The sequence below is a fragment of the Alligator sinensis genome, unplaced genomic scaffold, assembly GCF_000455745.1.
Source record: "Alligator sinensis unplaced genomic scaffold, ASM45574v1 scaffold12_1, whole genome shotgun sequence".
NCBI lineage: Eukaryota > Metazoa > Chordata > Crocodylia > Alligatoridae > Alligator > Alligator sinensis.
In genome coordinates, this window is record NW_005841973.1 from 74474 (window position 1) to 102369 (window position 27896).

Consider the following 27896-nt stretch of genomic DNA (forward strand, 5'->3'; position numbering starts at 1 on the left):
CCCACCCCCCACCACACCCCCAAACACATGCACACCCTCCCACGCCCCTTAGACACCCTCCCACCCATTCCATACCCACACACCCCACCCCACCACACCCCCAAACGCATGCACATTCTCCCACAGCCCCTACACACACTCCCACCTCCCACCATACCCTCCATGACCCCCAATATACAAGAGTAAGGCTGTATTTTGAGGTATGATACAATCACCTCTAGATATACTACGCAAGCACACACAAATTTGGGCAAAAATACTTTTTAAAATAAAATTAAAATAAGTTATAGTGGATGTTTGATTTTTTTTTTTAAATATATGATGAGCTTTTGTTCCGGTTTCAAGATAGCAATCATTCTCACGCCTCCTCCCCCTCAGAGTACTTCCTGGGCCAGGGGAGGGACTTCTGGTGGTAAAGGTCAGGGGTTAAGGGGCAGGACTTCTGGTCCCAAGATGGCCAGAGGGCGGGGCACCTGTCAAGGGGTGGGGCTACCCATGCAGCCCTCAGCAGCTCACCAAAACTGGTTAAGCAGTCCTCCAGCCAAAATAATCGCCCACCCCTGCTCTTTGGTATCATGTGTCCACCCAGAAAAACAATTATACTAGTTAAGAGCCTCACATAAATCATGTTGGGCCATTAGACTGATCTTGAAAGGCTCTCTCCATTGGAGACAAAGAGCAGTTACTGTTTTGAATTAAATGTATCCTCTTACAAAGTTGCTCTGATCTTACTAACCAGGCTTCAGGCAGCTGACAAATAATCATGTGATCTGCAGAGAGAGATTTCTGCTCCATCGTGTTACAGCTTCATAACAGATGCACCAATGAGTGCAAAAAATCATTTAGTTCAGTCCCAGGGCTGCTGTACGAGAGATTCTCCTCCTTGGCTTTGGGTTGTGTCCCTGGCTGCTTTGCAGGCTTGAGTTTTCTTGTCCCATATTTGCCACTGATTTCTGGTGCGTCTCTCTTAATATGTGTATCCCTGCCCTTTGAGATACAGGGATGAACAGCACCAGTGGTTCTCAGAAGAGGTCAAAATGGGCAAGCAACTCACCCCGAGCTCCCAGTATAGGACTGGGGCAAAGGGGCTAATGTGTGTTCCTTATAAGAGTAGGGCAGTGGTTCTTTGCCCCTTTGGGCTCAAGGCACACATCCACAAGTTTTCACAAGTTTTTGCAGCACCCCATGAAAAAACTAATATAAATGTATTATGAATATTATACTCTAAACATAACTAAATTAATGATTGATTAGTTATTAATTGATTAGATCCGTATACTTATCCCACTGCCACTGCTGCAGCCTGATGGATCTGTGCTGGCCCCTCCTGCAGAGCCAGATTGGGAAGCAGCTATGGCAGGAGTGTGTGATCTTGCTGCAGTCCTTCCTGGTCTGATCCCAGAAACAAAGATGCACAGAGCAGATAAAACTGTTCCACGTGTCTGTTTTCAGCAGGCCCGTAAAAGCCAAGAAATGGCTACAGCAGAAAGGCACGCTGCCTACGTTATATTATGCAGGCAGGTGCACTGTTTCTGCTGCACTTCTTACAAGTTTCCTTGTGCACACAGGCTTGCAGTGCAGTTCTAGTGCTCGGTGGCACCATCTGTCTCCAGGTTGCCACCCCCGTGTCCCCTGTGCGGCTTGGTTTTCAGCAGACATGGAGTCCAGGGTAGGGCATAAGAACCACAGGTTGCAAGCTGGTGGAACAAAGTGGGAGATTCTCTGTCTTTCTGAGTTCTTCACATAAGAACTGCTTATCTGGAAACCAAGTGCCTGGCTCAGGGCTTGGTTACCTGCTTGAAATTTGATGGCCTGCATTAAGCAGGAACCAGCCTAGATGACCTAATAGTTCCTTCTGTCTCTAAATCAATTAAATCAGCATTATTTTTTCTTACTAAACTCAGTATAAGAGAACTGTAACATGAGCATCTCTGGGATGTCGGATGAATAGACTGTGTAGTGGTGGGGGTAGGGAAATGGAGCGTTAGCCCAGGCCATTGGAAAAGGTCCTAATCTTCTAAAAAGTGCCAGGGAATCTGCTAGGCCCAGGCAGATAGTGAAACACTGGGCCTTTGGTGGTTTTAATAAAGGCCTATGTCCTCAACTTTCTCTGGGTTGTAGAAAAGCCTTAAGGGGTCACTCCCCATTCAACAGCCTTTTAAGGTGTGGTAGAATGTGCGCTGAGGGCTGGTCTCCATAAGTGTTTTCTGCTTCAAAATTGCTATACTGCAGCTGTATCGGCAAGGAACTTTGGTAGAAGGGACAAATGCTAATTGTAACAGTGCTGACAGTTAGTCCACATGGGTAACGAAACGACTCTCCTTGGATTTCCAGACAGTTGTCCATGTGCTTTAATGCCATCAATACAAAATGGTTATGAAATGTTGGTAGTAGATTGAATCAAATAAGTGATGATGGTCAGAAAGGGAATGGGAACCTTGGGCATGGCCCGCATGGAAAGCTCACCAAGGGCTGGAACTTGAGCTGGTACAAACTCCTATTTGGGCACTTCTGTCTTTATTTGAGAGGTTTATTTTGGTTTAGCTTAAGTCTCTTAGGAAGAGGTCTTGGAGGAATATAGGGGTCACTTAGGTTTAAACTCAACTGAAATAAGTCACTCTTAGGGCCCTGTTACACGTTCAGATGAAAGCTTGATAGAAATCAGTTATAGAGTTGTTCCACATTTTCAGATACTAACTTAATAGCTGGTTCACTCTTTTTACAGCTGGATAATCATTTTTATCATGTGATAATTACTTTGTACACGTGGCTGGCTTAAATTTATTGTGCGATTAACCAGGTAATTGCGTAATATAAGTAACATGTAGTGGGGGCCTAGATATATATTTAAAAAAAAAAGTCCACAAGGAAGCTTGTGCCACTTTCATTAGACAGTGCAAGCTTATATGCAGATAGATCCTCTTAGGATCTGCTTGTTATTCCCTGGTGGCTCTGGTTTTTCCTCTGTCCCCTTGCCTGTGTCCTTCTCTGCCCCACCAAGAACTCTCTTGTATTTCACCTTCTTCAGTAGCGAGGGGAAATGATAATGATGGATAAAAGCAAAACCTCACTGCCGCATGGTAGACTATGCATCCCGGACAGGTCTTGTCTCCCCCTGCTGATGGAAGTTAACCCTCACTTAAATAGACAGCCTCTGGCAGATAGAGACTTTGTGTCCGTTAGAAGTGTGACCCTGCACCTTTGTACCCCGGTGGCAGCTTTGTTGTTTGCTTCAGTTGGAATAGGACCAGGTCCTAAATCTGTTGTCTGCTGCTGATGCTCCCGGCAGGAGTTCCAGGTCCTGGTTAGCATCCGTTGTGGTGGAAAATTGTGTGATGTGGGTATCTGTCTTCTGGACAGAGACTTTACAACATAAGATCATTTCTCCCAGGCCAACTAATAGGAGCTATGGTCATCAAAATCATCATAATAGCAGCTGCCAACTGGTAACAGGTTCTGATCAGTACAGACAATCTGGAGATTGGAGTTGCTCATCTAGAGGTAAAAGGCACAACATGCAGGGTACAACATTTTATTTGTGTCTTAATGCTTAAGAGCCATGTAAACCAGCTGTGCAGAGGAAAGAAGACCATCCTATTGCTGTCTGAAGCTATAACCAATTTAGAAATCTCTGGCTGGGGCTCTTTGCCTTGATTCCACTTCCTGAAAGCCTTTTTGACTTTCCTGCCCCAGTTTTGCAGTCTCTGTACAAAGGAGACTGGACAGGAAATCAGAGGCTTCTGAGAAAGCTGAAACCTTCAATTGATTTTTATCATGCAGTTTATATTGCATGAAAGTGCCTGAGGAATGCCTTATTGTGTCAGATCTTCCGAGATAAGATCTCTGCTAATTGAGACTGGCTTGTTAGGGCTGCTGCCCTGTAATAAGTCAAGAACTAAATGCATTCCACAGTTCTTTGCAACCTCTTGACCATTAATAATCATGCAGGTTTCATTTTGAACCCACCAGTCTTCAAATTCCTGTTGAGCTGTTGCCAGTTTCTGAATAGCAATCATCTGAATTTAGGGACAGAGGAAATGACAGGAACTTTGTACATGGTACACTTGCAAGATTAGGCCTATTATGTACGAAAGAGCTTGTCTATATGCACAGCTCTTTCAGAAAAACATGTGTGGGCACTTTCGTCTGGATTAATTGTATTCACAAACAGAGAAAAGTACTTTTTCAATGCACTTGTGGATCTAGGGATAAGAAGCACTAAGAAGTGTTATTACTCGGCTATTTATTTTTCACAGGCAGAAAGGGAAACCTGGAAGCCATGTCAAGTGCCGTCTGCTCAGAAAGACAGAAAGCCCCGGTATCTAAAAGTTCTGGAAATACTTGATTGCTGTCTTTTAGGGTCTTCATGGTTAGTGTTTTATTTCCTTTGAAGTTCTCTAAGGGTTAGATGCAACACTCATTGCAGTCAATGGGAGACTTTCCACTAACTTTTTAAATCAGCATCTAGTCCTCTTCTTCTCATTTGGTCTCTGAACCCAATTCAGCTTTGCACTTTTATGGTGTCTTTCATCTAAAGATATCAGGCTGCTTTATCTGTGGTTAATGAGTTAAGCCTCACAACATCCCTGTGAGCTAAGTATCTTTAATCTTCATAGATTAGGATTAACCTCATATCCCGAGTGAGCCACAGAGGTAGTGTGACTTGTCCAGTCTCTAATGCAGGCTTGAGCAGAATCAGAGATTCTCCCTATCAACCCCAAGCTCCAGAGCACGCTGCCTGCCTTAATTACAGTGCCGGAGACGGGCATGATGTCTTGCTGGCACGCTGAAAGGAAACTGTTCAGAGAGAGCAAATATCTTCAGTGAAATGGTGTTGTGGCAGTGTTGCTGTGATGGTCCAGAGCCTCTCGCATAAGTTTTATTTGACCAACTATATACCATAAATGGGAGGGATGTTAGAGAAGCTTTCGGGCACATAATGCCCTTTTTCAGGACTGGAAAAGAAGAAGGTACAGTCTGAGCTAAATCTCTGGTAAAGCAATGGTTTTAACTCCATTATATAAATGAAAATAGTCACTTAAAAAGGGAAGGGGGCAGTAAACCCCAGAGCTACAAGGAGAGAGCAGCTGAAATAGATAACCTACCTGTGTAAAAGCATATGGCCAATTCGGCAGGAGAAGGGAGGTCAGAGGGGTGGATAAATAGGCTCTATCAAACCCAGCTGTGCAGAAAGGCTTTACTTAGCCAGCTCCTTTGAATTGTAAATGCAAACACAAATGTTCAGCAAGGTGGTTAGACCAGGAGGCTGCAAGGCATGGGAATAAAGGGTGAGATGCTTTCATTGGATTCAAAGATTAGGTTTTGCCTATTCCAAGGGACTCTGTGCTGGGGTAGCTATAGTGGTACACCTAAAACATCAGTACAGATATCCTTAGCTTAGCCGGGCCCTAAATGCATTGAAGTACCTCTCCCAAAGTGCGTATCTTTAACGGAATGACTGGAAGCATTGCTGGGTTTGGGTGGCTTTCTGTTTCTTGGCTAGAATCATGCATTTGTGAACTCAAATTTGTCTCGAAAAACTGAGACCAAATTGTTGGTGCATTGTTTGTAGTTATTCCAATTTAGCCTCCATTGTGTGAACTGACCCCTGCCTTTTTTTCTCTTGTGAAACCCTCTCGTAGGGAAGATTTGAGTGTGGGTTCTGCTTTCACTAAGGAAGGAGCCTTCTCATTTTGCAGTGTGAATCTGGGCAACATTATCTGAATGCTGATAGTCTTCCTTGGCCCTCCTACAGCTCCCCTCCAGAGGACAGGTAGCTTCTCCTGCAGTTGAACAAGGAGGAATCTGAGAGCCTCTCAGTTGAAAGAACCACGGGAAATGCCCCCAGACACATCTGGATGAACGCAGAAGCATGGAGGACACGGGCATGAAGGTAGCGCTGTGCTGGGGGAATGCTGCCACCTGAGTGAAGCTGACTGAGTGCCATTTGCTTGGACTAGCTGTGTTGTGAAGCTGCCAGTTTGTCTTGTTAGCTTCAGCTTTCTTAACAGGCTTTTCCCCTGTCCCTGTCTGCTCCTTTAGTTTTGGCTTGTTTCTTGCCAACATGAGATGAGAAACATCAGTGGGCTAAATTACAAACAGACCTTCATCGCCCTTGGCACTGTCATGTCCTGCTTTGCCGCACTGTGTTAAGCTGTGTACAGTAAATGCACGCGGGTTGTTTAGTTTTAGATTTTGGCAGAAAGCAGAGTGAATTGTGACCGGAAGGAGCTGGTGAGGGTAGCTGGATCCAGATGAGAATGAGGGAACGCCTTACCATGCTGCTCTGTGGTCAGTCCAACAATTGTGTTCTTCAGCTTTGAATGGAATGAGACTGGCCGTTGCCAGCTGGTTCACATGTCCTTCCATTCAGCAATTTATCACCAGCCGTAGCCAGTACTGATGAGTACTCTTTGCCCCCCAGCATGGAAATTAGGCGGTAACATGCCCATTTCCTGAGCCTCTCAAATGGTGGCTTACTGACCAGAACCTGAATCAGTTGGGTGCCAGAGCATAGTTTGTTGGTACTGGTTATTTAGAACTAGGCCTGGGCTTGATTCTGTTTCAGTTGAAGCTAGTGGGAACTGCTGTGCTGGAAACAGGACTTGGGTGTGTATCCTGATGTAAGGGCAAGAACACGCCGTGGTTGTGCAGCTTGTACTTGTACCTTTGCTGTGTCCAGCACTCCTCATTGCCCTGCTGAAGGCTCTCTATACACTCCTAGAGAAACCAGCTAGCTACTTGTTGGATTGTTGTTCCCCCTTCCCTTTTCTGTCCTGATTGGCATCCGAGTAATTCATTCAGTCAAAACCTGGTTCAGCTTCGCTGGTTTGTTGGTATCTGGAATGGAGTCAGACGTAAGTCTATCAGATCACAACAGCCATGGGGAGGAAATGCAACCCCTGAAGTGCCCCCAGTCTGCTGCTGTAACTTAATGCGGTTGTCTGGTGCCATTGGGAGGGGTGGAGGGGGGTGCTGGGAGCCAAATAGAGCTGTGTCTAATGTCCTGCTGAGCATCAAGATTACCCCTGGAGAAGAGAGGTAGCCCATGCTGCCGAGCTGTAAAAGCATTTGTGAGGCATGGATACTGCTGGGAGGAAGGAATTGCTTTGGGTCATTTTGCTGGGGTGTGCAACCAGAAGTTAGGGAACAACCAGCCTCATTAGCGGCAAGGATTTTTGTGGATTTTTTTTTTTTAATTAATCATTGATGGCAATACCTTTCACCCTTCTCCCATAGAGGGTGTTTTGTGTTTTTTTTTTTTTCTTATTCTGTTTCCCCCTTGGCCCTTTTACTCTGCCAGCCTTATGGCCTTGCTTTGAATCCATCCCTTACCTCATCTATTATGTAGGTACCTCCAGATTTAACTGTGCTGATCCCCCATCATTTCAGCCTGCAGAACTGTCCAAGTAGACGTGCTGAACACCACTCTCCATATACCTTTCCCCCTTCTCCCATAGAGGGTGTTTTGTGTTTTTTTTTTTTTCTTATTCTGTTTCCCCCTTGGCCCTTTTACTCTGCCAGCCTTATGGCCTTGCTTTGAATCCATCCCTTACCTCATCTATTATGTAGGTACCTCCAGATTTAACTGTGCTGATCCCCCATCATTTCAGCCTGCAGAACTGTCCAAGTAGACGTGCTGAACACCACTCTCCAAGCAATCTCAGAGCACCACTCTCACCCCTGTTTCTCTCCACGTTTGGCTTGGTCTGTCCATGTGCTGTTTTTTGTTAGAACCAAGATCATCAGAGGTGACTAACTCCTGTAAGTTCCTACAAATGTTCATTCCTTGAGGATCCTTAGAGCTGGGACTATCTGTATTTCACATTTGTCTGGTGTGTGGACAAATGGGTCTTGATTGAGGTCTGTAGGTATTGCTGAAGTAAATGTCATTTAAGAAGATTTTCTTCAGTCTGTGATGCCCCTTTGCAGCTCTATTTCCAGCCATTATACAAGGAGACAAGAGGAAACAATAGAAAGTGGGTGGAGACAGACTTTCATACCTTACACTGGATTGCCCAGTGTGTCGCAGCTTGCCTCAGTCTAGAGACTTGATTATAAATTGTCTCAGGCAGATAATGTCTTATTTATAACTTATACAGCATGAAGCTCATTTAGTCTGGAAAAAAACAGGTTTTAGCTTTAATTCTGGAGTCTGCTCCACATGTTGTCCACCCTTAAAAAAAATAAAGATGATTTAGCTTTGAAATTAGTTGAGGAAATTCTTTGTGGACACGGGGAGTGCCAGAGAACATACTTCAGGGACATTCCTACTTGGATCTATGAAGATAAATTGTATGAGCTTTTAACGGGCTTTCCATCTCGCGCTTGTTAGGTTCTAGGCACAGAATCCTTGTCAGTACATTGGTGATTCCACTTGACAAATAGTCGTAATATTATGTGACCTGGCTATGGTAAGAGTTGCTGAATAGTTTCCTTTAATTCCCAAATATGATTGGTGCTGTCCAAGCAAATATCTGGCCTGTACCCAACAGAGTTTACAGTTGATGGCCTCTGACGTTATGAACACTGAGTGTTGGCAGTTTCACAGTAGTAGCTAGAGGGCTTGGTCAGGGCTTGTGACTCTGCTGTGCTAAGTGCTGCAGAGGCTCCAGCTTGACTTTATTACAAGGCCCAACAGGAGGATACAGCGGGCCAGGAGAAGGAAGGGAAGTAGGGGAGGAGGTCTAGGTAATAGTAAAGTGATTTTGCTGCGAGTGACTGATTTCTGCAAGTGTTACAGCCAAGGGGAAGCTATCCACAATCTGCTTGTCGGTGTCACCTCTCCATGGTCATTTCCCTTCCTGTACCTTTGTCTAAGCCAGAAGTGCTCAGCTTCTGGCCCGGGAACCAAATGCGGCCTACAGAGCCATGACATCTGGCCTGTGGGGATCCCCATGGGTAGGGAAGTTTGGTGTCAGGGGAGCAGTGGCAAGTAATATTGCCACCCCTCTGTAGTTTCCTGTGGTGTTCGCTTGAGCGTTGCCTTTTCGGGCTGATTGGGCACAGCTGCCTCTTTGCGGGTTGGCAGCTCCTCCTCTAATGTGAGTCTCTAAGGTCCCTAGAGGATCTCGTCTGCCCCGTCTTGATGTTAAGGATTATTGCTTGGAGGAAGTTCTCAAATCCTGCCTCTCCTCGTTCGCTCTTTGATCTCTCGCTTAGGTCTTTGTCTTGGGGCTCTGCCTCCCCTACACCCCGCCTTACACCAACCAGAGATGATGTTATGTCTTGGCTGAGGCTAACTCAAAATCAGTCAGCTGTGGCTGGGCCTTGGCCCCTATTTAATCTCAGTCCTGGCTCAGACGGTGTACCATCCTTATTCAGGCCTTGTGTTGGTGTGGCTCGCTATTGCCTGTACCCCAGGGTGCCTTCCTTTAGGGCTCACTCTCTCCCCAGGGGTTACTTACGACTTTCCTGTCTCCACAGGCTCACTGCTGTCCCAGTCTCTATCAGCTTCGTTCGGGATCCACAGCTTTGTGAGAGATACGTATCCTGGCTCTTCTGAGCCAGCCTTAGCTGGGCACCTCAACTCTCTGGGTTGCCACCACTCGCTCCTGCCGGGGCATTCATTCACTTCCCACCGCTCCAGGCTCTCAGGAGGCCTCACTTCTGGTCTCCCCCAGATGTTGGCCAGTGGGGATTTTATCCCTCTCTCAGAGGACTGGCTGGCAAATTGACGTCAACACGCGTCCATAAAGCGTGCCCACACTGGTGTGGGGGAGCGCATTTGGCCTCCAGTGGGATTTTGCTGCTGCCGCTTTTCCCTCCACTCCCGTGCTGATGCCACTTGTCTTCTGGTGGCGACATCTCTACTGCTGCGCCTTTGATCTTCAGTGGCATTCTGTGGCTGCCGCTTTTCTCCCTGCTCCGGTGCTGGAGATAAGTTTCAGCTCGTGGTGGCGTCCCAGTCACACCCTCCCACACTGAGAAATTCCCAAGCCCTGCATGGTACGTAGGAGCCAGGCCATGCCTCCTTCCCCCATGCAACTGGATTGGGGCCAGGCATGCTGATCATAGTCTATAAAGAAAAAGCCTGGGGCAGGTAGAGAAGGATATATAAGCTAGTGGCTTGGCCTAGGTGTTTCTGCACATCTTGTAGGATTTCTAAGAAGGACTTTGGGGGAAACAGGGTTATTTTTATATTATTACAGTGTCAGAGAAAGAAAAATGAGGGTGATTAATATCTGACAAAGCAAACACTGCAGAACAGTAATTCTAGAAGGGCTCTTTGCTCTCTGCTCTTTCTTCTTTAATATTTATGGAGTTTGCTTGGGGGAATATATAATTGCTCATTTGCAATCCTTACCTGTGAGAAGTGTGGCAGATTGCCAGCGTAAAGGCGTCATGTTCAGATATAACAACTCGCTTACAGTGCTGTCCCTGAGGATTGTGGCAGATTGCAAACATAGACTCAATAAAATCAGACCTGTCAAATTATGATGATAACTCTGCCTAATTTATGCACAAATGGGCCTCATTTATACCCGTTAATGCATATGGATAGAGTTTTATGTTGGGTTTATTCAACTTAATGGTATTGTGCAAGCGACAAGTAATCTGAACTCACCACTAACTAATTGGAAAACAGGAGAGGAGATCTTTCAGTGTAAATCATGCTCTAAGGTATCAGTGTTTCTTATGTTACTAGCATGTTAGTTTTTGTGTCTTTTTCATCTGTTCTGGCAGAGTGAACAGGTGTCCGATAGAAATAATAAATAGGGCAAGAGGCAACAAAGGATAAAAGATTCTTGTCCTGAGATTTAAAAGGATTAAAGGCAGCTTTAGTTTGCCGTGATGCATTTGGCTTTCAGGTGGATTACACAGGAGGTGGGATTTGGGCCTGTCTAGCCAACTAATACCTGGCTTAGTGTTATTTTAATTATTTTAAGAAGAGATGGAAATAGCCCTACAGCTGTAGGTCATCTGGGTCATCCTTGGATGAATAAAAAACCATTCTTTAGAGCTTCTCCAACTGCTTGTGCCTCGGAGCGTATTGTATTAGAGGTGCACTGGGAGTTGGATGGATTGGGCCAAACAACAGTATCTGTGAATAGTACAGTATATAGAAAGTAATTTAATATAGTGTCTATTTTCAAAGCAGTTTCCAAAAATGCATCTTCCCACTGGCATCTTTGGAAACTAGATATCTATTATCTCAGTTATGTTATGCAGAAGACGTTTGAGTTTCGCACTGAGAAGCAGTTAGGCTTAATGATGAGGGTATTGGACTGGTAATGAGACCTGTCTTCTGTTCCCAGCCTTGCAACTCCTGCGCTGTGCGACTTTGAGTAAGTGCCTTTGTCTCTGCTCCTCCCTTTCTGATTGTCCATCGATAGATTTGCAAACTTCTTGGAGAAGGAGCTGTTTCTTGCTGTGTGTCTTTATGATATCCAGATCAGTGGGACCCTCATCTCAGTTGGAGGTCTTCTGTTATTAATGTGGTAGAAATAATAAATAAGGAGTGGGACTCGGGCTTTCTTGGCCCCTGGCACTACACGCACCTGGACAATGCTGTAGTGTTGATAAGGCCATCGCTAGAGTTCCAGTCTTTAAACCAGTAAGCTGCCAGCAGTACTGTGGTTGGAAGGAGAGATATGTCCTTTGCCAGTAGTTGGGTATCTGGGGAGATTGGAAGATAAGTTCCTTCTCCACACTTTGACTTCTGGTTGGGCTGCTGGAGAGTTGACATTGGCCCAGCTGATGGTCTGGGAGTGCCCAGGTCCTGCGGCCTTGTTGGTGTTGAAGATCGACCCTTTGTAATTCCTTTGTCCTGGCTTCTTCAAATTAAAGGTGTACACCTTTTGCATCTTTCTAAAAATTCAACAGTGGGCCTGTGGTTAGAGCAGAGCAATACCTGGAGGGAGTCCTGTTTCTTGGCCTGTTACTGACCGATTCTGTGGTTTGGGCAAGTGTCTTAAACCGGTGGTTCTCAACCTTTTTTGTACCAGAACCCGTTTGTAAATATTGATGGCCAGTCCTGACTCAGTAAATAGTTTAAGTAGAAAACAGCCCCGTAGCCCTGCTGGTGCCCCTCACTCAGCTGCCCCCGGCCTGCCAGGGTATGGGGCAGGGCGTGGGTGTGTGGGGCGGGGGGCTCCAAGCAGCCCCTTGCAGGTGGGACCTCTGCCAGCCTGCAAGGGAAAACCCACGGTTTCCCACATTTTTTTCCTTTAAAGGAGAATCCATTTTGAGTTTGTTGATCCATTTTTAAAGTTTGTTCACAACCCTTTCATGTATTCTTGAGACCCACTTTTGGGTCGCAAATCATGGGTTGAGAAACACTGTCATTTTCAAACTAGGCAAAGGGAGTTAAGGGCTCAGTATCCCTTAGGTCCTTTGGGTGCTGATGCCTGACATCCTTGGGCTCTCCTGAGAATCCATGCCAGTAGCTGCCTACCTCTTTCCAACCACAGTAGGGATACTGCCACCTTCCTCTGTAAAGCACTCTAAGGCTCTTGAATGAAAGGTGCAATGTGACTTCACAGTGTCGGTTGTCCCTGTTTCCTAAGTGAACGACAGTGCCCAGAGTGACTAGGTTAACCATTTTCTTGCACTCCTTGCTGCAGGTCTTGGCAGCAGAGCGATGAGAGCTCCTGTGCTCAGCCTGCAGCTGCACTTTCAGCTCTGCAAGCGCAGGCAGGTTGAGGTTGCAAGAGCTGTAGAAGGCTGGCCCCTGCTCCTTGTCGTAGCCACGACCCCACTCCTGGTGCTTTGTGTTCACCCAGCACTACAGATGTTTGTCCTTTTAAAAAGGTCTTCAGTTAAACATAGACAGCAGTAGCTTACTTAGATCACATTGTATTGAGGCCATTGAGTTACAGACATGGCTTATCAGTCAGCTGACTGCACTGTGGCAAGATTGCATTGTTTTCATATCCTCAGGATATTGCATTTTTGTAAGATTATCTGGCAATCGGATTACATTGCAGGCACATTGTGTCATAGTCGAATCATAGCAAGGCAGCCTACAGTAAATACTCCTGAGTGGCTGGTGCTTAATAAGCTGAATGCAGGGCATGCGATCAGCCCCCTTCCCATGCTGCAGTCCAGACCTGCTCAATGGAAACACAGTTCCTGTGTGCACAAGCTGTATGCGTGGGAACTGCAAGGGCAGGTGTTGCAATTTTAACTTATTCCTTGCTTCAGCATCTCTGGATGCATCTGCACAGCATCCATTCACTGTGGATAAAAAGGAACAAGGGAAGGAGTTCGCTCTACGAGCTTGAGCAGGAGGCTGGGAGTCAGGCCTCCTCTCCTCCTTTTCCTTGTCCTGTTGCTGATGCGACTTCACACTCAGTATGTGAAGTCTGGGAGAAGGGGGGAGCTAAAGCCCTCTGAAATCAAAGTGAAGACTTCCCATTGAGTTTTGGATCAGGCCTATAGTCTCTGTTTTTGTGATGTGACTTTTTTGTGCCTCAGTTTCTCCATTTGTTAAATAGAAGTATTGGCACCTTTCTCATAAGGCTGGCACATTTGTAAAGAGCTTTGAGATCTCTAGGTGAAAGGCAGTAGAAGTATATAGTACTTAGTGTTTAAAATCCTGACCTCGGTGCTCTGCTTGGTCAGAATCCACCCTTCCATTTCCCTTTCTCCAAAGCAGTGGTTCACTCTTGGTAGGAGAGAGATGCTTGGATGTGCAGGGAAAATGTCCAGCATCAAGTGGTGTCAAGCTCGGGGGTGACTTGTTTTCCTTTTGGCTCCTCTACCTTTGGCAAACTGGTAGGGGAAAATCTCTTGATCCTTTTCCAGTTCCCAAAACCAATGCAAACTTTTTGGAAGGCCCTGGAACATTTTAATCTTCCTTTCTCTCCCATTCCCTTTATGTTGCTCTTCCTCATCCTGTTTGAGACCACACTCGGAGCCTGGCCCATGCGATTCAGGGCTGGTCCAGAAACCTCGGGAGGTGACAAACAGAGATGAAAAGCAGGCAAAAAAGGCAAACAGAAATATGCTCTTGAAAAGACCACGGCGTGTTTGCATAGTGGGGCTCTGATTCTGACCGAAGCCTCTGGAAGTTATCACAGTAAAAATAACTGGCATTGAACATTCAAATACTTGCATAAAATACCTGAGTCTCGGACTTGTGATGTCTGGTTGCAAACTTATCATTCACCTGAAATACACTGGATACTTAACCACTGTCTCTGGGAGGAGCTGAGAGGCAATGGCAGAGGTAGGGAGGGAAACGGGGGCACAGAATAGTTGGAGATGAGGTTGTAGCCGTGGTGGAGTACGGGCTTGCTACCCTGGATGCTCGTGTGGGGTATGCTAGCTTTATGCCACTTCTGTGCTGTGAGTGAGGGGTATCCCTGGGGGCCACTGTGACGTGACAGAGTAAAGTGGCTTGTCATTTCTCTCCTGGGGGACAGGAACTTACTGCTTCCCTGTGCCCCCAGTTAAATACTATCTCTGCCTTCTTCCAGCAAAGCTCTTCTGGCCCAGTGAATGAGTGATGAAGCCAGGGTCTTGCCTGTTCTCCCCTCACTCACTGCTCCGGGGAGGAAGCAAGCAGGCAAGTGGCTCTGCTTTTCCTGTATGCTGGGATCCCAGGCCCTTGTGGGGGTAAAGGGAGGCTCCTATTCCCTTGCCCTGGTGCATTCTGCTAGTCAGAATCTAGCTCAAAGTGACTCGCCGAAGGCCTAAAAGCAATCTCTGTGCGAACTGGGCTTTCCGAGCTGTGCACATCCTGGCACCAGCACATCTTGCATTTAGAGTTCCGGTCTCTGAAGAGAAAAATCGATCTCCTCTGCTTGCATCTGACTGGCGGGCGCAGCCGTGCTCTGGCTTGTTAGCTGAACACAGGGCAGAGTAAATATTTGAATGGGAAGTAAAGAGCAAATTGGCCAGATCTGGAAGGTGTTGGGCAGGCTCGGTCCTGCTTGCCCGCTCTGAATGCCCTCCTGTGCATTACACCAGCGTTACACCACTTCTGCTCTGTGACCGTTTGGATCTTTCCTGTTTCGTGCTGACTCCCAAAGTGTTTTGCACATGGTCTTATTCCAGGAAATCTGCGTTCGGGCAGAGCTCTTGCCTGTCATAGACAGCAGCAACATATCCATGAGCAAGCTCCCAGTGCAGCCGCTGGGATGAATTCCTAAGCCTGTAACAAAAATAGAGATTTCCCTTCAGTTCTGTGCAACAGCAGCAGCAGCCCTGAGCTTCAGAGAATGAGTCATCCAAGAATTTTTTCTGAGTTAGGCTGTTGGAGCTCTGCAGTCCAAATAGGGACAGTAAGTTCACGCCACCCGGGGATATGTGGAGTGGAGAGAGAGAGTGAAAATGAGCACACGTAGAAATGTTGAGCTTGCCCAAGGACATGCACCTGAACTGGATAAATTTATGAAAGCACTGGGCCGGTAGGACTGGGAGCTCTGGCTCATCCGTCAGCGTGAGAGGTGCCAAGTCACGTGCTTGCAGTCCCCAGCTGGGGTGTAAAAGTAGCTCTTGTACTGGTAAGCTCATACCTCAGGGCTTTATCTGGTGTCCACTTTGGGCCAGGAGAGTTTTTTTCCACTCATAAATGCTACTGCCTTCTTTTTTGGGGGGGGAGCAAGGGAGGGGCCTTCCTTGAAGGCACGAGGCCAGAGTTAAGTCCACAGGGGTTTGCTGGGCTGCACTGATGCTCCTGCCAGGACCTAGAAAACCCAGTGGTTCCTGGCTAGAGAATCGTGCTCTTCTGCTCAGGGTTATACCAGTTGCCAAATCGTCCCTCATCTCCACTGCTTTTACTTATGGCATGTTATAGGGGGTTCTTGTTTCATGGGCAGGAGGGTCTGAAGTAGCAGTGTTGGGAGATCCTTGGTAAACAGTTTCCTGTGAATGAAGGAGGCTAGATTCAGTGGCCCAGGAGGCTCTTCCAGTCCTATGCTCCTATTTCTTTAACGAAACATTTAATTAAAAATATATGACAGCCTCTCCCTCCCCCCTCTTCCCCAGTCCTCCAGTCTGGATCTGTAGTGTTACCATAGCCTGCATGGATCCCAGCTCAGGTGGGACCACCACATGCACAGCTCTGTACAAACTAGGGTTGGCAAGCCCGTTAATTAACTGGCCAAATATTGTCAACTGACTGCATATTTTTTGATTGGTCAAAGATTATAGCAGTTTTACAAAAAAACTACATTTTGTTGTAGTTTTCTTGAGACAAATACGATTTTTATTGTTTTTTGGCACATTTCTTAACGTCAGATCTGTGCTTTTTGTGGACTGATTGGCAATTTTTAAAACTATTTTTAACTGATATTTGACCAGTCAGTTGACCAAACTTTATTTGACCAGTCAAATGCCCAACCCTAGTACAAACACGTAATAGCAGACTGTTCCTGCCCCAAGGAGCTTATAGTCTGTATGGGTGTGACAAAGGGTGAAGGGGGAAATGATTTACCCAAGGTCACGCAGAGGGTCACTCTCAGAGCCCTTGTCTCCCAGTACGCCATCCAGTGCCCCATCTGCTAGACCACGCTACCTCTCCCCTGCCCTCGCGTGTTACTGCTGCTCCTATGGTGAACGTGAGAACTTGGTAATGGAAGAGGTGAGAGCTAGTGGAAAACTGGAGGATTTGGGGGTTTGTGAATATGTGGATTTTAATTTTTTTGGACAAAACAATTTTGACCAGATTTCAAATTCTAAGTTGATGATTTTAGTCCAGTTCAAGACCAGAGGAACTTGGATGTGGAGATTTCTGGTCTGAGTTCTGGCGGCGAGAATGCTCTCAAGATCTGGGTGGCAGGGATGAAGCTGAATCCTGCCATCCTCCTTTCCAGGACGTAGGGCCCAATTGCACTTTGTGGGCACAGCACAGAACACGACTCAAATGCTACCTTGGACAAGGCTATGTCACCTCCATGTTCAGGAACGTCTCAAACACTGACACGACCTCCGTGGAGAACAGATTCAAGACCCGCTACCCAGCTCGTCTCCAGCTGAGTGCTTGTGCCTCGAAGGGTAAACAGGAACCGGATCTGCCAAGATCCCAGGGCCTCCAGCATGCTGACTCTGCTGAAGTTTTTTGTTTTTTTGTTTTTAATTTGAATCTTATTTATAGTTTTAATAGCAGTAAACTAAAGGGACTTTGGTATTTGAGCAACTTCAGATGGAAAAGAAGTGGGCTTGTGATTCTAATACGAGCCAGATGGCAATGAAACACAACCGGGACTTGGTGTCTAAGTGTCTTGAGTTCATAACTTCTGCTTGTAATATCGACTTCACAGTTTCTGTGGGTTTTGGGTGTACTCAGGGGAAATACAACTGTTGTTTTTCAGTTTTATTGGACTGTGTTTCTTAACATGATGCATCTCTCTACATTTAAAAGTTGAAGGGAAAGTGTATCTACTCAGGCAAAAATCTGAAGACTAAGAGAACGTTTAAACAACTTCAAGGAAGAACAGCCTCTTTACAAAAGCATTATCAGAGAACAGAACTAGGTCTGAAGGGGTTCAGAAAGAAGGTGGAGTTTCAAAGCATGAAAAGCATGGAAAGTCCTTTCCTAGTGACTGGTATTAAAACCCTCTGTAAGGAAGAATTAGAGGCTTACATATGTGCCATGTGGGGGGGAAATATAACAGTTTGTACCTCGGCATCATTTGGATCCCTTTGAAAACCCATCAGAAACTTGTGGGCCATCCATAGGTCTGTAACGGGCCATTCATAGGACTAACGAATAATATTCTGTAGGTGGCTTTCACGCTATCAGAATTGGCCTCTTGAAGCAGGGCAGGGAGAGACTCTTCAGAAGCAATTGTTCCTTTTCAAAGTCCTCCAGCTCTCTTGAGTAATCCATTTCTAAGGCAAACTGATTCTGAGTTCAGGCTCAGAAAAGCATTGTTGGGAGAATTTTTAAGATATGGCAAACCCTTCCTTTTTGGACTTCCAGAACTTGTCAGAACGGTCTCTGATGGATGTTGTCTATTGTGCCTGCCTCTCTAGTCTCCTACCAACCAACCAACCAACCAACCCACCCACCAACTCTGTCTTTTGAGTGCAGACACTCGCATCTAAAATGTGAAAGTATTTGGATTTTAGAGGGAGGTCACAGAGTCAAGCCAAAAAACAGCACTTCTTCCCCATCAAGTCTGGGGATCCTACACAGCCAGCGCCAGCTCTGATCTCAGCTTCCTCACTCCGATAGAGCTCATTGTAGACTGTTGAAGAGAACCCGGTTTTCCAGGCAATACATAACATGGGATTTATAAGCACATACTCTGTAGTTCACATGTTTCAGGGCTCTGATGAAGCAAGGCCCAGGAGACTTGGTAAGGGCTGTGGTACACTTTGCTGAAGAATGTGTCTAAACCTGATACTCTGCTGAGGATTTGCCTATGTCCTTGCACCCTGCTTGGGGGGTTAGTGTGAACCCTGATTTTCATTAACTGCAGAAAAAGAAGTGACCTTTTTTAGACTCAACTGAAATAACTTTATTCCTAGCTATGGACTGCGCTATCCCCTTCATGTATAAAGTTACTGGCCACTACCAGAAGACCATGTTGTCTCTTGACTCTAGGAGATGGTTCATTATGTTTCAGGAAAATTTAAGTGTAGGGCCATACCTACCTCATTTTTCTGTCTCCAAGTTTGTTTTCTTATAGGTTTCCAATACTGGCACATTGCATTTTACATAAGTAACGAGCAGATGAAGTGGGCATGGCTCACTTAGAGCAGCACAAATGGCGCAGTCGTTCAGCTCTTTACCCAAACCTTTGTCTGCTTGTAAATTTATAGCTTTTCAATTAAAAATCCTTTCTTTGGTTTGCTTGTAGGGGGTGCCACTGTTGGAATCTCTTAAGCCTGCACAAAGCTTCGGTAGCCGATTTGATTCAGAGGAGATGCAGCCCGATTCGGTGGTCGAATCTCCGAATTGAATCGGGAGACCCATTAAAAGGTCTGAATCGAATTGGAAGCCTTCAAATCGATTTGCAGAGATTCGGAGATTTGGAAGGTTTGCAGCAAACCGAAACTGAGAAGAGGGAGGGGGATGAAGTGATCTTCCGTATTGGAAAAGGCTGGGGGGTGGGACTACTCTGATATTGACGTCTGTAGCTGGCCAGTGACTGTGATCGTTCTCTGAGTTCCCTTCCAATCACGGTGCTCTGGGGGAGGGACATAGAAACAACATATCGAGCTGTGTCTGAAGTGATCTGTGCCTTTTGTGAGCTGTGTCTGTCTTGGAGCAGCCGCATCTGAAAGGCTCTGGCTTGCTAGCTAGTCTCTCTTCTTGTAAGTTGTATCCAATCCTTTCCTACTTACCCTCGCCTACAATCCCTATTGTTATCCCTATCCATTCCTTTCAACTTATTCTTCCCCCAAGATCCTCTTATTTGTTCTTGTTAGTCTGTCTTGATTTTTTCCCCTCACAAAAAGAAATCTGTGTTTTCCCTGACAGGGTGTCATCACTGTGCAGGAAAGCACAACATATCTCTCTCTCTCTCTCTCTCCCTCTCTCTCTCTCTCTCTCTCTCTCACACACACACACACACACACACACACACACACACACACACACACACACTTTGCAGCACACCAAACATTATGAAGCATGCTGGAAAGGCAGGTGCCAGGTCTTCTGTCAGGGGAGGGAGAGGGGGCAGAGGGCAAGTTCCCCCCGCCCCAAACATAGACGCACCCTCTTTCCTGGCAGCAATGAGTCTTCTGCTGCTAATGGGAGCAAGGAGGTGGTAGCAGTGCCTGCACCTGCACCACCGCTAACCAGCAACAGCATGACATTCTCCACCCCAGTTTCAGTTGCCAGCGTGAGCCGTCCGGTGCCAAAGGAGGAGCCAGATCTGGAAGCAGAGCAGCTGAGGAGCATAGCGAAGGAAATTCTGTGGAAGGAAGAGGAATCTGAGTTTGTGCTCCACACCCTTCAAAGTTCCCCTACGGGCAGGTCTCCTTCTCTGGAAGGCACTTCGGAGGACGTTGTGGGGGCAGGTGCCTCATCTCCTCCTGTTGTTGTGCCTCTGCCTGGTGAAGAGGGGTGTAAGACAGGATCCCCCACCCTCAACCCAGAAGCGGGTGGGATCATTTTGAGGTGGAAATGATCCCAGGTATGCTACCTGCCACCACTGCTGAAGGCAGATCAGCGGAGCAAGGTGGTGAAACACTTCACCACCACGGTGATGCTGCTGCATCTCAGGAGGCAGCACCTCTTTGCCCTTGTTCCTCCTCAGTCCGGTGCCACTGGGAGCGTGCCCAAAAAGAAGTCCCCCTCTCGCTCCAAAGCCCCAATGCCCACGAAGCAGAGGCAGGCCTCCCTGGAGTGGTGGGGGAAAGGCGGAGACAAAGTGGGGCCATGTTCCAAAGGCGAACGAGATCACCCAGAGCACTGGGGAGATGCTTGCTCTGGATAGCCAGCCCTTCTCCTTTGTTGAGCGTCCAGGGTTCAGGCAGCTCATGATGCTTGTGGCCCTGTTGTACCAAGTGCCCGCACGCACCACCTTTAGCAGGATGATGGTGCCCTCCCTGTATGAGGCATGCATGGAGGAGCTGTGGAAGGCAGGGCCGGAGGTAGCCTTGCACTTCACCTGGGACATCTGGAGCAGCTGGGGTGGAGATCATCCCTACCTCTCCCTCACAGGGCACTGGTGTGACCAGTCAGGCCACCAGTGAGCTCTCCTTCAAGCCAAGGTGATGGATGAGTCCCACACGGCAAGGGAGATCATGGTGGTCATGAACCGCATGGTGCAGGGGTGGCTCGTTGGGCAGGGTGAGCTCACCCACGGATTCATGGTCATCGACAATGGGGCCATTATGGTGAAGGCGGTGCATGATGCCAACTTTGTTGGCATCTGCTGTGTGGCACACAAGTTCCACCTCATAGAGATGCCTTGGAGGGGGACGGTTCCTGGTGATGGCGCCATCACTACCAGCCAGCTCATTTCGAAGTGCAGGAAGGTGGCAGGCTACTTCCACTGCAACATCAAGGAGGGCAAGATGCTCCAGGACAAACAGGCAGAGCTGAACATCCTGCAGTACAAAATCACGCGGGATGTGGAGACTTGGTGGAACTCCACATACCTGATGCTGGAAAGGCTGGTGGAGCAACAGAAGGCCATCCATGAGATGGCCTTGCTCGAGGAGATTGGGATCAGTGGCCCCTTAACAAAATTGAGTGGGATACCAGCTCCCAGATCTTGGTGGTCCTCAAGTCATTCCTCAAGGCCACCGAGACCCTCAGCACTGGTGATGCCCTCCTTAGCCAGGTGATCCCCATAGTGAAGCAGCTTGAGAATGAAATGGAGAAGTTCTAGGGAATTGATGGTCCTGGCTGGGGCAAGCTGCTTCACCAGTGTCTGCACCTGAAGGAAGGTATCAAAAAACAGCTGGATCCATTGCAGTCCAGTGCATTCCACGTGCCGACAGGCATGTGCGACCCAAGGGTGAAGGGGAGCGTCTGCAGCAGCAAAACCCTTGATCACTGGATGGAGGTGCTGGTGAACAGTCAGGGAGGCAGAAGGGCAGGGGTGGGGGAATGTGAAAGAGGGGGGATCCATTTTCCCATGCCAGCACTCCAACTATGAGCCAATGTCCTCCACCCCAGCTGCTGCCGTTGTGGGCCAAGGGCACGGCTTCAGTGTTGGGGTCCAGAGGCACCAGACCCCATCATCAGGCAGGTAGCGTGGAGGCCTTGGTGGCTACCTATTTCGCCAAGAATGTGGAGCCGCTGCACTGCGACCCCTTGGCCTCTTGAGCACCCCACGGCCAAGTGTGGCAGGATCTGGCCATGGTTGCCCGGGAACACCTGTCCTGTCCACCGAACAGTGTTCTGAGTGAGAGGGTGTTCAGCATTGCTGGGGATGTAGTGACCCCCCTCTGCCCCTGCTTGGATCCTGGTTTGGTGGAGCAGCTGGTGTTCCTCAAGGTGAACCTCCTGCTGCTGGGGTTCCCCAAGCTCCACATGCAGACAGTGTGAGTGCCACCCTCCTCACTCTGCACCTGTTTCCTTTTTTATTTGCTTTCAGAGCCTTGAGGTGCGCGTTCATAGAAACCCCTGCCTCTATCTCTTTGACACTTGGCAGGCTTCATGCCCTCAGAAGGGGCTACCATCCCTGCTGTTTTCATTTGAATCTGCACAAAAATGACAAAAAAGTTATAGGTATTTTAGTAATTCCCCATTATAATCTATGGCTGAATCTCTGAATCAGCACTGAATCTCCGAATCTGAATCAGCCAGATCGAATCGGGACAGTGATTCAAATCACCGCATCGAATCACCGTCCCTCCAAATCCTCATCAAATACTTGCTGCTTCGCACAGGCCTAGAACCTTTATGGGATCCTGATGGCATATGGATGGATAATGTTCCTACACTATTACTAATTAGTAATTAGAGTTACTAATTTTAACATAGTCCAGTTTTCTACCTTCTTGAAATAGGGTTTGGGATTTAGTATGCAAATTATAGTCCTCACTCACTTGGAAACAATAATCCAGGGGGTGGTATTTTGGTCAGGATATTGCCAAGGTAGTAACTTGTTAGAAGTGTTTTTTAAAATGGAGAAGAAAAGTCTGTTTCTTATTTAAGAACAACCTGGAACATAACAAAATGGAAAAAAGTGTTACTTCCTCCCCCATGTATAATAAGAAATGCTCGATTGCATTACAATGGGAAATAGAATAACTTACTTGAAAGTGCTCAAGCAGTATTTTTTTGTGTTTTTGCAACTAAGTGGTTGGGTTTGGCATTCATGTTCTGACAGGTCATTTTGCAACACTAAAAACGTATTTTATTCATGTATTTCCATTGATTAGAAGGGCTGTGGTCCACTGGTAAGATGCAGAAGTGTTGAGTCTAATTAATGAGATGCAGAAGGGTCCCTGATGTTTGAAATGTAAATGTAGCAGGCAGAGATTTGAAAAATAAAAAGAAATGCACTCAGTGTAATACGTGCAACGCATGCATCAGATAAAGTGCTGGAAATGTTTAAGGAACATTAGACTCGTGTGTATGTGTAACGTAAGCTGTGCACAGACACTGGTGGCTGCCCTTGTCCACATGACAACTTAGTCCAAGTGTTTTTCTTTTCTCCTTCATAGCATTCTCCTGAACCCCCATGCAGGGCAGTCTAGTAACTTTTGATTCACGCTCCAGTCTTTCTACCGTCGTTACATGCAGGCTCGGCAGTTATGTACAGTCACTTTTGTCATGCTATTACTGCAGTAGCTGGAGCTTTGTCTAAGTTGGGATTTGTCAGAGTGCTTTCTAGGTCACCCTTCTGCCTGTGATAGTCAGGAAAGAATTCACTTGTCAACAGGCCACTTCTAACGCTGATCAGTTCAGAATTCAGTATTTATAGCAGTAAAAACTTCATTGCCCTGTCTATTTATTGTATTACTTTAGCACCCAGAGGCTTCCTTGTGCCAATCGCTGTATAAATGCACAGAACAAGCCAGTCCCCATCCAGAAGTATTTCTAGACTGAAGAGTAGCAAAAGGGGCAGGGGGAACAGGCATTGAGGAGAAGTGACTTCCCAGTATTACCCAGAAGGTCACCAGTGGAGCAAATAAAACATCACTGTGACTAGAACATCAGTCTCCCGAGTTTCGCAGTACGGCACCCATTCACTGACCACCCTGCAGGTCTGCATTAGTGCTCCTGCTGTTGATACTCTTTGGGGGAGCACCGGAGGGAAACTTCCTCACCAGTTTTGTGCCCTGACCGGTAGGTAGAATGGCACTCAGCGTGCTGTGGCCATTCCTGCAGCAGATTTCTGCAGACTGTAGACTTATAGCAAGATCTCTGAAGACATTTTGCAAAGGATCCACTTACCTGAGAGTGCAGTAGCCTGAGAAAGTTGGCAGAAAGGGCTAGAAACTGTTGCCCCTACTTATGCTTAGTACTTTTTTCTATTGGACTCCTTGGAGGAAATCGTTGAGGGTTCCTTGGAGAGCAGAATGACTCCAAATGAAGACAGCCCTGCCCCAGAGGGGCCTGGGTGACATTGTGAACAAAAGCACCAGGCTGCTATGTTGAAGTTATAGTGAGAGTCAAATATACCTTCTAAAGCTGCAGTTCTAGACTGCAGACTAGAGCAGAGAAGCATTGTACCACTTATCCTTGGGTTCACATTTTGATGTTTTTCTTTCTCAGCCACAAGACTATAGTTGATTGGGAAGTATGTTGGAGGACAGAGATGGAGAACATGTTTCATGCATAGGAAGTGACCTGGAAGGAGATGCAGTAGACTGGGGAGATCCTGTATTTAAACCTAGGCTGGTTCCCCAGGCTTCCAGCAGGGATCAGCCATGCATCCTTTCAGTCTGTTTGCATGGTTACTGGTTTTCTTTGATCTCCTTTCTTCTGATTCATTTTACCTTTTGCCTTATGTAACTCATAGCTGTTACCGGAAGGAGATGGTAGATGATGTCAGCACGATGTTTCCAATGTCATACTATAGAGAGTAGAAAGGGATTATGGAACTGATTGGAGTCCTGAGTAATCATCTCTGGCCCATGAATTCCCTTACAGGTAGCCCAGGCATTGGTAACATACCACCTGCAGGCTGGATCTGGCCCACAGAGCCTGAGGGCTTTGCCTACACTCATGCCCATGCCCACACCGGGGTTAAGCAATGGGGAGCTGTGCTGCGGCTGGGCATCTTCCAACTATGCCTTTACTGCTGCTGCTTGTCCCCCACCTTTTCTCTCACCCCAGCTCCCCCATCTCTGTCTGCAGCATGGGCGCAGCTTCCCGCCAGTGGGAACTGTGCCAGGGCTAGGCGGTTGGAAGCTGCATTCACGGTGCTGCCACTTCTTCCTCCACCCTTCCTACTACTCCCCTCCCTGTCTGCCATTTGCAGTGCAGAAGTGGCAGTGAGGGCCCTCTGAAGAGCGGGGGGCAGGGAGAAGCAGCAGTGGCACAGGTACCGCTCCCAGCTGCCTGGTCCCAGTGTGGGGGCAGGGAAAGCCCCCACCCCTTACGTGCTGTGGAAGCCACCTGGCCCACATTGGACCAGAAATGGGTTGTTCTGGTTCATGGCTTGAAAAATCTGCTGGCCCCTGTTGTAGCCTGTGATGCTTGAACATTTCCATCGCTTTCCATGGCTGGTGGTTTGCAGCCTATAAGGCCTCACAAGGGATAGTTTTGCTGGATATTCAGCCAAAGTGTTTCTTTTTCAGGTTTGCTTACAACTCCCAAGTTATTCCTCTTTGGTTGCACAAAATCTCTCCCTTCTCCCACGTGTGCTTGACATTGCTCCCTACAAACCCTGACCTTACAGAGAATCACTTTATCTTGCTAGACATCTTAACTGGCTTGCATTGTAGTCTTTCGAGAGGCTGTAGTGGGTGTGCATTCGCCTTTAAATTCTTACCGATATAACTGTTTCAATCCAGCAGTGTCTGGATGTATGGTGAGGCTTTCCCATGTGCAAGTCTCCCCATGGGACATGCTCTGAACAGAATCCTGTCCTTTTCCATGTGTGCACTTCTGCTGATTACAGGGAGGACTCCTGGGCATTTTTGTTGAGTGTGACCATTATACACCAGTCGCACAAACCCACCCAATATACTAGGGGTGGGACCTTCTGGGGACACCACTCAGAGCACTAGGTTAGATGGAAAATCTTCAGCAGTATAAAAGAATTGGCTGTTAGCTTCTGGGCTTAGTAGTTGGAGGGCGAGAAGGAAATTCAAGCTTGGACAAGAGCAGATGCTTTACCACAGGCTTGTGGATCTCTCACGTATTCACACTTCTTGTTTGGCTTCAGATAAGAGGAGCTGCTGTGGAATGTGCTTGAAGCAGGGACTTGGGTAAGTGACTCCTTCTTACAAAATGAGTACCTGTCTAGGCATTCATATGGTGCTCTGTGGTAGCTGAGCACCCAGAAGGTAGCTTTGTATACCGCGGCTCTAATGATGGCCAGGAGAAGGCATAGAGAGGTAGATAGCTGTGGTAGTCAGAAGTCAGGCAGAAGGCAAGTCGGAGCCTATTTGCTAAGCCTGGACCCTGGGAGAGGTAGTCTTTTTGATGAAAAACTAGATAAAACATTAGCCAGTGCTTAAAATCAAGGAGTGTCCTCTGTTACAGAACTGTACCCTAGGGAGGTATGGAAGTATTTTTCTATGTAGATCTCCAGTGTGTTCATTAACCTCTTCTTTGTCATCCAGATGCAGTTTAAAGAAAAACCCCAAATCATCTAATTGGCGAGAAGTGTGAGCAGTCATGTTTGGTCTCTAGCACTTGCTCATGCAGCTTAGAAGAGTGATTTGTTCAGCTGTAGAAATTACTGGATGAAATCGCATGGACTGAAATCTTGGTGATGAGAGGGGTGATGCCTCTTGACCTTAACACTCAGGGATCTATGATGCTAAGCTCTCGCTTGAGAGAGTGCTTGATGCAAGGGCCTCTGTGTTCCTTTAGAGGCATCTTCTTTTTTGAGAATGACCAGTTGCACAGATTGGCTACTGTATGCTCAGTCTTGTGACTAAAATAGCAAGTAGGTGAATTCTGTAAGAACCAGGTAGGCTGAAAACTGTAGACCAAGGGTAGGCAACCCTTGGCATGGGTGCCAGAGTGAGGCATGTGAAGGCATTTTGCTTGGCATGTGTGCCTCAGGGCAGACGGCAAGGAAAGGGCCAGGGCGGTGCTGCCCTAGCAACAATAGCTCCCCCACTGTCTGCCTCTGGCACACCAACATTTTACAAGTCAAGGTTGCAGGTGTTTTTGGCACTCTGCCCCCAAAATGTTGCTGACCTCACCGCAGATCCAGCTAACAGTACCCAGATAACACTTACAATAATGAAAGGCTCACGAGTGGTGCAAGCACCTACTCTGGACTCCTATTAGAGACATTTGGATGTTTATCTTGCTGGGATCCCTTGACCCCAGCTGACTTCCTGCCCCTGGGGCAGGGGGCTAGACTCGATGATCTGCCGAGGTCCCTTCCAGCCCTAACGTCTATGAAAAGGTCACGTAAAGGTTTAAGTAAAACCACCCTTAGAAACATACATTTTAAAATTCTGGGTCCAGTGAACACTACTGTCAGCTCCTGTATATGCAGATTATTATAGAATTCAACTGACGGTAGGAGTATCGAATCCGGTGGTTATAATACTTGTCATCTCCATGTCTAGACACCAAGTAGAAAAGGAGGGGAGACCTGACCTCGATCAAGTGCTTACAGGCTCACGTCAGCTACTCAGCCATTCATCATCATCAAGCTTGTTTCTGACAAGTAGGAGACTCTCCCCCATTTCAGCAATTTGCCAAAGAATCAAATTGCATAATGCGTAACACACAACCTGACAAGTACAGGTGCGAGACTACAGCTAACCCATGCTTCAGTGGCCCGGGGTTAGGGAGAGAGCTACTGTAAGATGAAAGGAGGAGGGATGTTGCCAATCCAGAGCGTTTATTTTGAAATGCTTGTGTCCGTACGTGATAGTTATGTGTTAGTTAATTCTTAATTACCCCGTGTCAAACGAATATAATGTCTGTCCTGGGATAAATGTTTTCATGTGGCATCCACACTAAATTGTAGGGTTGTATTAACAGTTCTGACTAGGGCGGATGGGAACGTTCTCGTGTCAGCATCACAGTCATTGCACTTCCCTGTAACAACAGCTTGGGGTTTGGTGTCTAGTGTGTGGCGGTCTGCAAAGGGAAATGTGAAAAACCTCCATGGTGTTTGCGAGCATTTAAAACCATGGAAAAAAGCCTCATGAACTGACTGAAGAGCATTATTCCTGTGCTGGCGTTTGTGGGGGGAGGAGGGGGTAGTATCACTGGGGATCTTTACCCCTTCTCCTCTGAGATGGCTGTCATTTTAAATTACCTTTATGCCTGCTTGTAAGAGCTTTCTACACAGAGCGATGCATTATGGCCTTGGTATAATTGAGAATCAGGCCCCACATATCTTGCTTCCTCTGCAAAACCCATGTCCCTTGAGGACAGTTCACGTCAG

At 47.1% G+C, this 27896-nt stretch overlaps 1 protein-coding gene across 8 annotated transcripts in view; it reads left to right on the forward strand.

The window, feature by feature from the left end:
- PTPRA (protein tyrosine phosphatase, receptor type A) overlaps nt 1-27896 on the forward strand; it is a 185375-nt gene that overhangs the window by 59387 nt on the left and 98092 nt on the right. For 2 of the 8 annotated variants that reach the window (XM_025200679.1, XM_025200677.1), the window contains exon 2: nt 5756-5893. The exons of 5 other annotated variants lie outside the window; for them this stretch is intronic. In XM_025200679.1, coding sequence (XP_025056464.1) covers nt 5873-5893 — 21 coding nt within the window. In that variant the 5' untranslated portion in view covers nt 5756-5872. Of the gene's footprint in view, nt 1-4264; nt 4370-5755; nt 5894-27896 lie in introns of those variants that run through there. One more of the 8 variants, XM_025200678.1, reaches the window with a different exon arrangement.